This window comes from Myotis yumanensis, unplaced genomic scaffold (assembly GCF_028538775.1).
Source record: "Myotis yumanensis isolate MYYU_CA2020_CCGP unplaced genomic scaffold, mMyoYum1.0.hap1 SCAF_16, whole genome shotgun sequence".
Taxonomy (NCBI): Eukaryota; Metazoa; Chordata; class Mammalia; order Chiroptera; family Vespertilionidae; genus Myotis; species Myotis yumanensis.
Window position 1 is genome coordinate 3,153,042 of NW_027223767.1, and position 15,905 is coordinate 3,168,946.

Genomic DNA, 15,905 nt, shown 5'->3' on the forward strand with positions numbered 1-15,905 from the left:
AAGAAAATACATTCTTAAATTAATTTTGTCCAGCAGTCACAGTGCTTTTATAATGTGGCTTCCAGACTCTATAACACTATGCCTGGGGCTCGTACTGCATTTCCGTCGATGCTGCTGCTCTAAACATTGGTTCTCAAAGTACTTCCCAGACCACAGCGTCGGCATCACCGCGAAAGGTAGAAATGCAAGTTCCCAGGCTCCGCTGAGGTCAAGGAGTCAGAGAGGAGGTGGTGGTGGCCGATTGGGGTCGGGTCCAGGCAGCAGCGTGCCTTCATGAGCCTCCCACATTCTGAGACGTGCCACGTCTGAGAAGTGCTTCAGCCATCACGTGGCATCCGCCTTTACAGACTGGACAGTTCTGTGTGACGATTTTAGAGTTTCGGTTTCCCCCACGACCTCTGTGGGATTGAGAAGAATTTTTAGTTCCTTTCATCTGTGAGCTATTTGCACATTTTTCCTTTTGTAAGCTTTCCTGGGCGGTGCTTGGCAGCTTCACCATCAGCCAGTTGGTGAAAGTACTTACGAAATGTACCAAAGCAACGCCAAAGCGCATCCCTGCCCGACCGGCTGTCACAAACCAGAGATCTCATGTGGCTGCTGTCAGGGGCCAGGAAACAAAGCCAGCAGTGCAGCCAGGAGCCGGGCAAGATCAGGAGTCAGTAGCTGAGACCAGTAGCTTCCCGGACCCGAGGCTGCGTCCAAGAGATAGTGACCAAGGACAAGGAGCTTTTGCTTGGGAGGACGCAGAGAACTGCTTTCGCCTTTATGTCCCGCTTCCTGGAAAAGCTTCTGAGCAACAAATCTTTCTCCAGGGGATTCCCGTGGGAGGCGCAGGGGAACGACCAGCATACTCCCCTGCCCAGGATGAGGAGATGCACTGTGGCCAGCAGCCCGCCTGACTTACCGCGGTTAGATGTGCTGACCATACAGACTGGACCGCCACGTCCCACTGCCTGGGCTCCTGTCCTCCCACCTCTGGGCCCCGGCCTGTCCTCTCACGTCCTGGGGAGGAGGGAGAAGGGCGAGGCGACCTGCCCTCTGGCCCCACGTGGGCGGAGCTGCGGGTTTGCAGAGGCAGCTTCCCCGGCCCCTGCCCTGTGTTTGTTGGATTCGCAGACCGACCCTCTGCTCCCTGGGCCTTTTGCGAGGAGGAAAGATGATAAAAGTATGAGTCTGATTCTTCCATTTCTCTGTGTGACGTTTACTGACCTTAGTGACGTCAGAGAATCAGGTAGAGGAAAGCAGAACCAAGTGGGTATCATTTGCATTAAAATTCCCTTAACTACAATGGTTTCTCTTTTTTCATTTGGTGTGTTGTCTGGGGAGTTTTCAAAGCCTAAATCAGAATAGATTTTGCTTTGGGGGCCTAGGGACGTACCTGGGCATGCTTCTAGGAAGAGTGAGTAACAGCTGCTTTTTCTACTGAGAAGAAGTTGCTGACCTCATCCACTGTTGTCAGATAAGAACTACACTGGTGACCTGAGGGCTACTTTGAGAGGCTGCAGAGCTTGGGTGCAGCAGCCCCGGTTGCTCTGAAATGGGAAACAGAAAAGCGATTCCGGAGTGTCTGGAAGGCCACTGGGTGGCTTCTGCGTCAACCCCAAGGCCATTTGGGGCCCGTTGTTAAACTAGGGTCACAGAGTGGGCCAGAAGATGTGTTTATATTCACATCTAGTAAACTGCGAACATAAACACAATTTTTTGCACATTTTTTAAAAGTTGTGAAAATCTTTAAGTGCATGCAAGCCATCCTTTCAGTGTTAGTGATTTTTTAAAAAAATATATTTTTACTGATTTCAGAGAGGAAGGGAGAGGGAGAGAGAGATAGAAATATCAATGATGAGAGAGAATCATGCCTCCTGCATGCCCCGCACCCGGGATTGAGCCCGTAACCCGGATATGTGCCCTTGACCAGAATTGAACCCGGGCCCTTCAGTCCACAGGCTAACACTCTATCCACTGAGCCAAACCAGCTGGGGGTAGCAATTTGTTTTTTAAATTAATAATTTGTTAAAGATTTTGACCAAGATTGCTTGACTCATACTACGACTTTTATCATCTTTCCTCCTAGGAAGTAGGCTGTGGGGAGTTATTGTTTAATGAGTAGAGTTTCAGTTTGGGATGACGACAACGTTCTGGAGATGATGGTGGCGAACACTGTGAATGTACTTAATGCCACTGAGCTACACGGTTAAAATGGTTAGGATGGTAAATTCTATGTTATGTATATTTTGCCACAATAAAACATTTTAAAATAACAATCAGGGAAAATGGAAAAAAAATAGACTAGCCTTTCAAGTGGTGGAACCAAAGCTTTGCCCAAACTATAATCCCCCCTTCCAATTTATTTTTTATTTTTAGTGGAGGAATAGCATGCTCACAATAAAGAGTGTACACTTCATGCATCTTAGACTCAGCTGCAGCTCATTGAAGTCTTACTGTGTCTGTGTTGGTGTGACCACCACTCAGTCGAGATGTAGAACCTCTGAGCACCCAGAGGCCTCCTTCCTGCTCGGGAACTCCCAAGAGGTAACCCCTGTTTTGCCTTCTGTCCCCAGCGGTTACTCTTGCCAATTGTTAACTTCCTGTGAATGGAATCAGATGTACACCTTCCTCTGTTTCTGGCTGCTTTCACTTAGGATAATGTTTTTGAGGTCTTCCCTTCATTGGTATATTCATGATTTTTTAAAATTGCCTATAGTTGCTACCCCTTCTGTTGAAGAACATTTGGTTTTTTCTAGTTTTTTGGCTGTTATAAATAAAACTGCTACGAACATTCTTTTAAAATATATATATATATATATATATATATATATATATATATATCTTTATTGATTTCAGAGAGGAAAGGAGAGAGATAGGACATGAGAGAGAGAGAGAGAAACATCAATGACGAGAGAGAATCATTGATCAGCTGCCTCCTGCAGGACCCCTGGGGGTCAAGCCTATAACTCGGGCATGTGCCCTGACCAGAAATCAAATGGTGACCTCCTGGTTCATAGGTTGATGCTCAACCCCTGAGCCAAGCCGGGCTGGACATTCTTTTGATGAGCCTGTGTACTCACTTCTCTTGGGCATAGACCTAGGAGCAGGATTGCTGCCTCGTAGGGTGCAAATACTCGGCGTTTGTAGACTTTGCCAGTTTTCCCAAATGGTTGTCAGCTTGTCCCACCACCTCACTGACACCTGGTATTAGCATTTTTTCTCTTTTAAGCTACTCTGGGGGTGTGTAGCTCCCTGAAATGTAAACAATGCAAAGTGGAAAATGTTGTTTTTTTTAATCGTGAAAATCTTTAAACCCTAATTCACAGTAAATGACCCCGAAGCCAGTGGAGGAGGATGGAGCAGGGCCTTTCGGCCAGTGCAGTGGGCGGGGCTGCCCACTCCCCATCTCTCCACACTGCTTTCTCCAGATGTCAGATACATTCATAATGGCTCTGGGCATCTTCCTGTCTCTGGGGTTTTAGAACAGTGATTTCCATCCTTTTTCATCTCCTGGCACATACACTAATTACTGAAATTCTGTGGCACACCAAAAAAGACATTTTTTTCTGATCTGACAAAAAATAGATATAATTTTGATTCATTCACACTGGATGGCTATTGTTGTGCTGGCTGTTGTCACTTTTTTTATTTGACAATGTAAAGGAAAAGAGGTCAGTGCCCCTGACTAAATAGTCAGGTAGTGCATGTTTTAAAAAGTGTTGCTGAAAACAGGTTGAAAATCACTGTTCTAGAACGATCCCTCGTCAGTAATGTTCCTTAAAGACTTACAGTGGTTGGGAGAAGTCCTTTGGTCTTTCTCCCTGTCATTTCCTGGACCAGCAGCGATAGGTCATTTAAGGCTCCCCCTCTTTATTTTCACCAGCAGATGAAACAATTTTATCTTATAGTTGTCTTTAAAACCACAAAATGTTTTTATATATTCTTCGTATAAAAGCATTAGTACAGCTAACTATGCTTTCTGGAATATGACTATAGAGCCTCTCCAAGAAACACGCACCCCATTATATGGTTTCAGTGAAGTTGCTTGGAAAAAAATTCACATCTGGACTGAGTCCTAAAACATACCATGCCACACTGCGTGTTTCGGTTCAAAGTACAGATTATTGTCACAGCGCTCGGTCCCGCGCTCTCGCCCGTGTGATGCTGCGCGCACACAGGTGGGGTCTCAGCTGCTGCTCCGCTGGCGCATCCGCCTGCAGGTTCATCAGCGGGCGGCGGGGCTGTGCCTCTCCCTGTGGCCTTCCTCCCAGGCCTCCGGGCGTGAAGCCACATCATCATCGTCATCAATCAACTCCAAGTCTCCACAGTTGCAGAGGAAGCACTCAGTGTATTAGGCCCCGTCCTGCAGGAAGTGTCTCCCTTAACGCAGGCAGACCACGCTAACCAGTTCGCTCAGACTGCCCTCCATACACTCAGACATGGGTCTCTCCAAGGAAGTGTGAGCTGGTTGGGAACGGCCCCAGTGGACGTAGCTCTGCAGTCAGAATAGTTAGCGGATGGACAGGTTTGGAACGCTGAGGGCCCATGTTATCATGACCAGCAGTAAGCAGCCCAACACCGTATGGTCTTCAGCCACACCTGTGCGTTGGTGTCTGGGTCTTGCTTCCCATTCTATGGTTTCAGCGAAGTTGCAGATACAAGAAGAGACACAGGAAGACATCTGTCAAATACAAACCTGGGATCCAAACCCTCCTGGCGCATGAAACCACACACCGTCTCCGCCAGCCGTAGGTCCCGTAGCTGAGATACAATATGGTTGTCGACATGGAGACTGACTCCTGATGGCCACAGGCTCCCACTGTGCTCTCCTCGGTGCAGCCCCCACTGCCCGGGTTTTAATTTCAGAGCAGCTGTGGCTGAACATCGTTCGACAGCTTCCACTGCAGATTCAATGTGATGACTCCTACCCTGAGGACGCCAGTGACATCATTGTCACACGGGCTGCGAACCCTGGAGACAGGCCAGGCCAGCGGTGCTGCATGGGGTCCCCGCTTAAACCTCAATTTCTTTCGACAAATGTTTGGTCTCCCTTTTCATGACGGGGAAGAGAGCAGAAAAGGAGCGAGGGGTTCTGCTTTTCTTGCTGTCAGTCAGTGGCTGTTCTTCTGGCCTCCAAAACGTCCTTTCTTCCCTTGGAACTCGTTGTCGGCGGGAGACCCCGGGCGGAGTACTTAGTGTAGAGCACGGTCGATTCCAGGCCTTGTACATCTCTTCCCTCTGCTTCCTCCAGACACATATTTTTAAGTTAATGTTGTCCTTGGATTATTTTGTGCATCGCCACGTCCTGACTTCTGTGCATCTCATGGTTCTTTTTTCATCAGCTCCCATTCTTTAAAAAATATTTTTCCAGGGCAACAGGGTATTTAGGAACTCATTATTTGAAGTGTGACACAATGGTATTATTCACCCCTAATCTTATAATATTCTTTGACAAGGTAGGGAAGATTATGCTCCAGCCGGTAAAAGACACACACAGGTGTGTCGAGCTTTGCATTTGTCCACTTCGCACTGCCGTGCTCCGCAAAGGGCCCTCACTGCACCGTAACCTCTGGGCCGTGGGATTGCTCACAGGCTTCTCGGTGTGTAGCACTCCTTACTGAAAACGGGTCTCTTGATCCTCTTTTCCCCTCCACCTCTCTCTTAGCTCAAGAGGGCCAGCAGCGAGGACATGCTCAACAAGCCGGGAAGTGCCACCGCTTCCGCGGTAGTTCGACTGAAAAAGACTTCGACAGCCGGAACCATCTCCGAGCTCACTGAGAGCCGCCTGAGGAGCCATCCAGGTAGGAGGGACGCAGGTCAGGAACGCATGTCTGAGGGGCCCAGGCAGGAGGGGCCCAGGTCAGAGGGACCCAGCAGGCCACTCATCCTGGCCCAGGACAGCACGTCAGTGACTGATGCATCCCTCCCCGCATCAGATATGTGTGGAGCACTTACTCTGGGCCAGGAACTGCTTTAAGATATATATATATATATATATATATATATATATATATATATATATATATAGATATATATATATATATATATATATCAGCCAGGAAGGGAAAGGGTTAGAGCAGCGGTTCTCAACCTGTGGGTCATGACCCCTTTGGCGGTCGAACGACCCTTTCACAGGGGTCGCCTAAGACCATTCTGCATATCAGATATTTACATTATGATTCATAACAGTAGCAACATTACAGTTATGAAGTAGCAATGAAAATAATTTTATGGTTGGGTCACAACATGAGGAACTGTATTTAAAGGGCCAGAAGGTTGAAACCACTGGGTTAGAGAGATAGAAACATCATTGATGAGAGGGAATTATCGATTGCTGCCTCCTGCACATTCCAACCTGGGGACCGAGCCCGCAACCCAGGCATGTGCCCTGACCGGGAATCGAACCGTGACCTTCTAATTCACAGGTCAACGCTCAACCACTGAGCCATGCCAGCCAGGCTAGAAAAGGTTTTTTAACCATTATATTTGAGTCCAGAACATGGGAAACTTAAAACATGAAAGAATAGAGATGTGACATCAGAGGCAATGAGGAAGGTTACTCCGGTCTCTTACTTTGAAGTTACAAGTTGAACAGCTATAATTCAATAAAGGATTCCCTGCTCATATGCAAACACATCTGAGAGACCCTCACATTGAAACATCTGAAGGCAAGCGACTCAGAGAGAGCAGGTTGGGTGGGAAAGAAGAGCAGAAACGGGTGCCACAGACGCAGCCCCTCGCTCCCCGCAGGTCTCGGGAGAGGGAGGAATCAGGTGGCCATCTGCAGCCCGGAGGAGCAGAGATGCACTGAGGTGAGCATGCCTAATGCAGTGGTTGGTATAGGCTGCACCTGAACCCAGTAACCTGGGCAGAGATGGTGTGGAGGTGCCGCCGTGGTTGTATGGTGTCTGCCACTGCAGGCAGAAAAACAAAGCCACGGAGCCAGGCTGGCGCCCCTCACCCTCCCAGACTAGCCGCAGGCCCCAGAAGGAGTTGTAGCCGCGAGTGTTGAGCTACAGAGCATGTTATCTGCCGCCCTGAGAACTGGAGAGACAGAAACAGTTCCCCCTGAGCAGCAGGTGCACTCTGCAACTAATCGCAATGACAGGGGCGAAGACACAAAGGTGAGGCAGTTGAGGTCTAGCAGTCACCATTACTGGGAGGAGAACAAATCTACAAACACACCAATAGGCCTCTCCAGCTCGCCCACCCCCACCCATCTCTGCAGAGAACAGCACTGGGATTTCACAGGCCTGGAACCCAATCCCTGACCACGTTGCCCCATGGGTGCAGAACCCTGAAACTGAGGTGACCTGGCCACAGAGGAGAAGCTCAGCTCTCCAGGGAATAGAAGACATTTTCCACCATCTAGCAGAAATCTGACAAACCAAAGCAAGGCAAGAGAAATTTAAAAATTTGTGCTTCAGTGTCACCTACTGGAGAACAAAAGAAAGACTTCTTATCAAGCTACTCTTTAAAAAAAAAAAGCAGAAGTTTTGGTCAAGATGGTGGCGTAGGGAAAAATGTTACTTGAATCCTCTCACAACCACATCAAAATTACAACTACAGAACAACCATCATTCAGAACTGCCTGCAATATGGCTGAATGGATGTCCTACAACTAGGGATTTAAAGAAGAAGCCACATTGAGACTAGTAGGAGGGATGGAGATGCAGAACAGGCTGGTTCCATACCCACATGTGGTCTATAAAAATTGGGAAGGATATTTCAGCTGCAGAGGTTCCTCCTGAGGAACCAGGGGTCCTAGTCTCACAGCAGGCCAGGGTTCCAGTGCCAGGAAGAGAAGTCCCCATAACTTCTGGCTGTAAAAACCAGCAGTTTTCTGGCTGAGGGAGACAGAGGGCTTCTGGAGTTCTAGGCAGTTCCTCTTACAGGACCTGCACACAGACTTGGACTCACACTCTCTGAGCTCCAGTGCTGGGACAGCAGCTAGAAAGCTACCAGGGACGTACAGGGAGGAACTGAATTGTCTTACGTCAGGGCAAGAGCTCAGTCTGGCAGCTTTCTGTCAGACAAAAGCGCTGGCAGAGGCCATATTTCCTTTTCAGAGACACCCCTCATCCTGGCGATTCCATGAGACCCAATCCCACCTTGCTTCCAGGACCATCTAAACTGTTTCGAGTGGCTTTTCCATACAAATGGGCTGTCTTGGCTCATGTTTCAGACTTTTCTAAAATCTCTCAAACAAGCAGCAGCATCTGGCCTCAGTATCCCCTGTACTCTGGCTAAGTGGCTCCAGACCTGGTACTAGCAGCAGCCAGTGTTAATTCACAACTTGGCCTCACCGGGGCACCTCCAAGCCCAACACAAGTAGCAGCCATCAGCAGATCACTTTGTAGCTCATGCCAGGTGGCCCTGAACAAAGCACAGGTGCAGCTGAACTCGGCCCGTACCACCTGGGAGGCCCCAGAGCCAGCACACCTGGTGGATAGCTTCAGACCACCACCCAACCACTTCCACAAGTGACGCACTCAAGGGACAGACTCAGCAGACACCAGCGCCCCGTTGAAGTAAGTCCTGCTCTGAGGGTAGTCCCCTGCACATTTAATCCTCCATAGTGGTCGGGGGTTACAGCCAGGCCTTGCAGCCAGTCGGACTGGGGGTAAATCCCTCCCATTGATGGTCTAATAGCAACCAAGGCTCAACTATAATAGGAGGGAATACACAGCCCACACGGTGGGGGGGGGGGGGGGGGGTTGCATCCAGAGTACTCAGCTTAGAGGATTGGGAGAGCCTATGCTACTGGGCCCTACAGAGCACCTACTACATATGACCACTCTTCCAAGCTCAGGATACATAGCAGCTCTACCTAATACATAGAAACAAACACAGGTAGGCTGCCAAGTGAGGAGACAAAGAAACATATCCCAAATGAAAGAATAGGACAAAACTCTAGAAAAAGAACTAAGCATAATGGAGACAAGCAGTCTACTAGATACAGAGTTCAAAACACTGGTTATAAGGATGCTCAGTGAACTTAGTGAGAACTTCAACAGCATTCAAAAGAACATGGAGACCATAAAAAAGGACCTGTCAGAAATGAAATATGCACTAACTAAAATGAAGAATAATTTACAGTGAATCAACAGTAGAATAGATGAAGCAGATAATCAAATCAGTGATTTGGAATATAAGGAAGCAAAAAACACCCAATCAGAATGTGTGAGCTCCCATAAGACTGTCAGCTGATTTCTCAACAGAAACATTTCAGGCCAGAGGGATTGGCAAGAAATATTGAAAGTAATCAAAAGCAAAGAACAGAAGAAATCTCCAGAAAAAGAACTAAATGAAATGGAAGCAAGCAAACTTCTAGATATGGAGTTCTAAATAGTGGTTATAAGGATGTTCAAGGTTCTTAATGAGAGCTTCAAGGGACTTGGTGAGAATTTCAAGGATCTTAGTGAAAATTTCAAGAACCTTAGTGAGAACATCAAAGACATGAAAAAGGATCAGTCAGAAATTAAGCATACGCTAACTGAAATAAAGAATAATTTTCAGGAATTCAACAGTGGAGTAGAGAATTATGAGAATTCTCAGAATTATGGAATATGAGGAAGCAAAAAACACCCAAGCAGAAGAGAAAAAGAAAGAATAAAAAAATATGAAGATAGTATAAGGAGCCTCTGGGACAACTTCAAGTGTACCATACTTCACATTATGGGGGTGCCAGAAGAAGAAGAGAGAGAGCAAGATATTAAAAACCTATTTGAAGAAACAATGACAGAAAATTTCCTCTATTGGTGAAAGAAATAGACTTATAAGTCCAGGAAGTAGAGAGTCCAAAGCAAGAGGAATCCAAAGAGTCTCACACCAAGACACATCATAATTAAAATGGCAAAGGTTAAAGACAAAGAGAGAATCTTAAAAACAGCTAGAGAAAAGCAGTTAGGAAAAGGAGGAGGATGAGGAGGAGGAGGAGGAGGAGGAGGAGGAGGAGGAGGAGGAGGAAGGAAGGAAGAGAAGAAGGAGGAGAAGGAGAAAGATATATGAATAATAAAATGGCAATAAATACATATCTATCAACAACTGAATATAAAAATAAACAAGGAATCTAATGAACAAAATAAACTGATGAATAAAATAGAATCAGAGGCATAGAAACATGAAACAGATTGATGAATATCAGAGGGAAGGGGTGCAGGAAGAGATTAATCAAAGAACTTACATGCATTACCTATGGACACAGACAATAGGGTGGTGAAGGCCTGGGTGGGACAGGGACCAGGTGGAGGGGAGCAATGGGGGAATAAAGGGGAACATCTGTAATATTCTTAACAATAAAGATTTTTTAAAAATAAAAAATAGGCCTGAAATTAAAAAGCATTTAATTTAAAAAATAATAAGAAATAAATAAAAGAAAGTGATGAAAAGTAAGGGCCTACAACCAAGAATATTCTACCCAGCAAAGCTATCATTTAGAATTGAAGGTAAGATAAAGAGCTTCCCAGACAAGAAAAATCTAAAGAAGTTCACCACCAGCAAACTAAACTAGTATTATATGAAATGTTAAAAGGTCTTCTTTAAGAAGAAAAAAATATATATGAATAATAAAAACATATCTCAACAATTGAATCTACAAAATTAACAGACAAGCAGTACAGAAACAGACTCATGGATACAGAATACATTTTTATGGTTTTCAGATGAGAGAGGAGTTGGGGATATGGGTGAAAAAGGTGAAGGATTAAGAAGTACAAATTGGTTGTTACAGAATAGTCATAAAGATGCAAAGTATAGCATAGGGAATATAGTCAATAATATTCTAAGAACTATATATGGTGTCAGATGGGTGTGAGATTTACTGGGATGATCACTTAGTTATATAATGTCTAATCACTATAGTGTACATCTGAAACTAATATGATATTGTATGTCAACTGTAATTGAAAAAAATTGATTTAAATAATTGTATATAATAAAAGGCTAATATGCAAATCCACCAAACTGCAGAAAGACTGGTTGCTATGATGTGCCCTGACCACCAGGGGACAGACGCTGAACACAGGAGCTGCCCCCTGGTGGTCAGTGTGCTCCCACAAGGGAAGTGCTGCTCAGCCAGAAGCCATAGCTACAAGGACAAATATGAACTCAAAGTGAAAGGGTGGAAAATGGTTCTCTAAGCAAATGGCATCCAGAGAAGAGCAGGTGTAGCCACATATATATATGACAAAATAGATTTCAAGATTTTAAAAAAGGTAACAAGAGACAAATATGGACAGTTTATTATGATAAAAGGGACAGGTCATCAAAAAGACATAGCACGTCTCAATATATATGCACCCAATCAAGGAGCACCAAAATATATAAAGTAACTACTACCAGAACTAAAGGGAAAAACTGACAAAACACAATTATAGTTGGGAACCTAAATACCCCCATTGACAGCGATGGATAGAACATCCAAACAGAAAATCAATAAGGAAATATCAGCCTTAAGTGACACATTAGACCAAATGGACATAACATTTACAGATCCTTTCACCCCGAGCACCAGGTTATACATTCTCCAGTGCAATGGGGCATTCTCAAGATAGACCATATGTTGGGACACAAAACTGGTTCCAGTAAATTTAAGAAGATTGAAACCATACCAAGCATATCCTCCAACCACTATGCTTTGAAATTGGAAAGCAACTGCAAAAACAAGGTGGGGGGAAACACAAATATGTGGAGATTAAATAACATGCTACTAAAAAATGACTGGGTTAGAGAAGAAATAAAAGGAGAGGTCAGAAGATACATAGAGACAAATGAGAATGACAACACTACATCTCAAAACTTTTGTCATGCAGCGAAGTGGTAATAAGAGGGCAGTCCATATCGTTACAGGCCTACCTCAAGAAGCAAGAAAAATCCCAAATAAATGACCTAACATTACACCTTAAAGAACTCAGAGAACAAATGCAGCCTAAAGTCAGCAGAAGAAGGAAATAAAAATTAGATCAGAATTAAATGAAATAGAGATTAAAAAGACAGTATAAAAATTAATGCAACAAAGAGCTGGTTCTTTGAAAAGATTAATAAAATTGATAAACCTATGGGAAAAAGAGAAGGCTCAAACAAAATCAGAAACGAAAGATGAGAAGTTACAATGGACACCACAGAAATACGAAGGATCGTACTAGAATGCTATGAAAGACTATATGCCTTCAAAGTCAATAGCCTAGTAGAAGTGGACAAGTTCTTAGAAATAGATAACCTTCCTAGACAAGATTCATGAAGAACTGGAAAATTTAAGTAGACTTATCAACAGTGAGGAAATTGAAACAATTATCAAAAACCTCCCCAAAGTAGAAGTCTAGGAGAAGGTGACTTCTTTAGTGAATTCTACCAAACATTCAAAGATCTCAAACTCTTCAAAAAAATGAAGAAGAGGCAATACTTCCTAACACATTTTATGAGGCCAACATTACACGGATACTAAAACCTGGCAAGGATAACACACAAAAGGAAAACGAAAGACTCATAGCTCTGATGAACACAGATGCAAAAATCCTCAACAAAATACTAGCAATTCGAATACAACAGTACATTTAAAAAAACTACACCACGATCAAAGGGGTTCATTCTAGGGGCACAAGGATGGTTCAGCATTCACAAATCAATCAATGTGATTCACTGCATTAACCAAAGAAAAGAGAAAACTTGTATGATCTTACCAATAGATGCAGAAAAAGCATTTTACAAGATACAACATCCATTTGTGATTAAAACACTCTAAAATGGACATAGAAGGAAAGTAGCAAAACATAAGAAAGGCCATCTATAACAGACCCTCTGCTAATAGCATACTCAATGGTGAAAAATAGGAGCTTTTCCTCTAAAATCAAGAACAAGACAAAGATGCCCACACTCACCACTGTTGTAACATACCACTAGCAGCCCTAGCCAGAGCAGTCAGACAAGAGAAAGAAATAAAAGGCATCCAAATTGGGAACAAAGAGGTAAAATTGTCACTTTTTGCAGATGACATGATTTTTATCTAGAAAACCCTAGAGCTGTGGTTCTCAACCTTCTGGCCCTTTAAATATAGTTCCTCATGTTGTGACCCAACCATAAAATTATTTTCGTTGCTACTTCATAACTGTAATGTTGCTACTGTTATGAATCATAATGTAAATATCTGATATGCAGGATGGTCTTAGGCGACCCCTGTGAAAGGGTCGTTCGACCTCCAAAGGGGTCGCGACCCACAGGTTGAGAACCGCTGCCCTAGAGACTCCATCAAAAAACTATTAGAAACAATAAATACATTCAGTAAAGTTACAGAATACAAAATCAATGTACAAAAGTCCATTTCCTTCCTATTTTAGTAAACACTGCCTTCAGAATTATTCAGTGTGTACAGACAGTCCTCGGGTTACGTCAGACTTGACGTATGTTGTTTCGTGGTTACATCGCCATCTCCCATTTATTTATAAAAAAACAAAAGTTCCATCATTTCAACATATGTACATATGTGCTTTATGTTTTTTATTCTTTATTTACCACAAGTAAAGGTCAGGAATTGTTATCTTTTATTTATTTTATTGATTTAAAAAATATATATATATTTTATTGATTTTTTACAGAGAGGAAGGGAGAGGGATAGAGAGTTAGAAACATCTATGAGAGAGAAACATCGATCAGCTGCCTCCTGCACACTCCCCACTGGGGATGTGCCCGCAACCAAGGTACATGCCCTTGACCGGAATTGAACCTGGGACCCTTCAGTCCACAGGCTGACGCTCTATCCACTGAGCCAAACTGGTTAGGGCTGTTATTTTTCTTTTAAATTTTTTTTACTGTTTCACTTCATTACTATGTGTATGTGCTCCATGTGAGTGACGTAGGTGCTTATGTAGGTGGGTTCTGACTTCTGGTGAAAATAGCATTGCGTCGCGTCGTAGGAATGGGTCTCTGACATAACCTGTATATACATTTTTCGGACACCCTGTATATACAATGGCAGCGCCCATCAGCTTTCATTGCCCTGTAGCAGGTGCCGCCTCTCCTGCAATTGTACAGCAGTGTTAGGGGGTCATTGGGTCACATTTTGTCTTTGTTTTACACGCACGAAAAGCAGAGAAATGAAGGAAATGATTTTTGTGTGTGTGTGTGTTAGAAAGGGCACCACCTTTGCATGCTCACTGGATTTATATTCATTCTCTAGAGCAGTGATGGCGAACCTATGACACGCGTGTCAGAGGTGACACGCAAACTCATTTTTTTGGTTGATTTTTCTTTGTTAAATGGGATTTAAATATATAAAATAAATATCAAAAATATACACCTTTGTTTTACTATGGTTGCAAATATCAAAAAATTTCTATATATGACACGGCATCAGAGTTAAGTTAGGGTTTTTCAAAATGCTGACACGCCGAGCTCAAAAGGTTCGCCATCACTCCTCTAGAGATTCAGCTGTAAAGGAAAATAACAAAAGAAAAGAAAATGAGAAGAATGCTAGCAATATGTCATTCGTTTCCTGTTAAAAGGAAGATATAGATTATATATAGACTCCTTGGGGACAGACTTTTCTTTATGGCTTAAGACTTTCCCTCAGTCGTATTGTTGAACTTTTGACTTTGTGACAAGTTTTCTGTAATGGGTGCTATTATCTGTGCTTTCAACTGTATTAATTTTGAAAAGGATCTTGTCATGAAATTATAAAACAGTATTGTGGTTTTAACCTCACCATAGTTAAACCTACCATCAGCTTGTATTGCACTCTTTCTTGGGAATTGATCTGTCCTTAGGGGGAATCGTCAAATCTAATACCAGAGGAATAATGGTAATGGACCTGGAAAGCATTATGCTAAGTGAAATAAGCCAGTCAGAGAAAGATAAATATCACAAGATCTCACTCACTTGTGGAATATAATGAACAACATACATTGATGAACAAAATAGATCCAGAGACAGAGAACACTGAACAGACCGTCAAACTTCAGAGGGAAGGTGGGGGTGGGGGTGGGGGTGGGGGGGGAGTTAGAGATCAACCAAACGACTTGTATGCATATTAGCATAACCAGGTGATGAGGGTTGAACACCAATTCCTTTTGGAGAAGCACTTGGCCAATAATTACCAGTCTTTTGGTAATAATTTTGTGGTTGCTCACACTTACATATAGTGCTAATTCACCATCTAACCCAGGGGGTATGGGAACTGCTTGATCAGGGCTGCGTGAACTTTCTGGAAGCCTTTTCTAGGCTCTATGTAGGTTCTGGTATCCAGCTTTGTGCTGCGCCCTGAGCTTTGCCAGTCGGCATCAGCCATGGGACAGGGCCACAGCCACGGGGCAGGGCCACAGCCATGGGACAGGGCTGCAGCCATGGGCTCCATGGGAGCAGCTGCTGCCTGTTTCCTGTCACCCCTCTGCTGGCCTGTTACCTCCCTGTATTCTGATAGCAGCTTGAAGAGCATGGCGTTTTAATCCGATCAGGAAACTGGGCTTCATACAGTTCAAATGAGTTTGGCTTTCTGTCTCCCATGCCCACCCAATGTTTCCCCACTCCACAACCACTCCTCTGATTTTTAAAAAGTCAATATTATGAACAGATCTGCATTACAGCCCAGATATGTTCTTCTTCCCTTTCTCTCCAGGGTATCCTTTGGGTAGATCTCATCTTACCCAATAGACATGGGTCTTAGGGGACAGGATGGTCGCTGTGCACAGGCCGCGGTCCTCCCTGCTACCTCATTAACTGCACATCTCAGGGCCACATGAAATGTTGAGCCCCCACAGAGCGATGAAGGAACCCAGCCACTAGATGGCAGCCTCCTCAAAGACACTGCTGTGCTCTTCCGCTTTGAGTCCTGGTTGCGAAGAAAGGTTTCAGTACCAGACTAGAAACCATCCTCCTTTTAGTCGTTCGTTAATTCAACAGATATTTTTGAGTGGCTACTATGTGCCCAG

General features: G+C 44.1%; 1 protein-coding gene and 1 pseudogene across 8 annotated transcripts in view; one reads left to right on the forward strand and one right to left on the reverse strand.

Annotated features, from left to right (window-relative positions):
* Positions 1–15,905, forward strand: part of SPECC1 (sperm antigen with calponin homology and coiled-coil domains 1) — a 227,888-nt gene that overhangs the window by 63,701 nt on the left and 148,282 nt on the right. For all 8 annotated transcript variants that reach the window (XR_011468485.1, XR_011468486.1, XM_070395183.1 and 5 more), the window contains one exon: positions 5,651–5,786. Coding sequence is in view for 6 of the 8 variants with exons in the window: in XM_070395183.1 (XP_070251284.1) it covers positions 5,651–5,786 (136 nt within the window). In the remaining 2 variants the exon portion in view is untranslated. The remainder of the gene's footprint in view (positions 1–5,650; positions 5,787–15,905) is intronic.
* LOC138994510 (proteasome subunit alpha type-1 pseudogene) lies at positions 4,329–5,214 on the reverse strand (annotated as a pseudogene).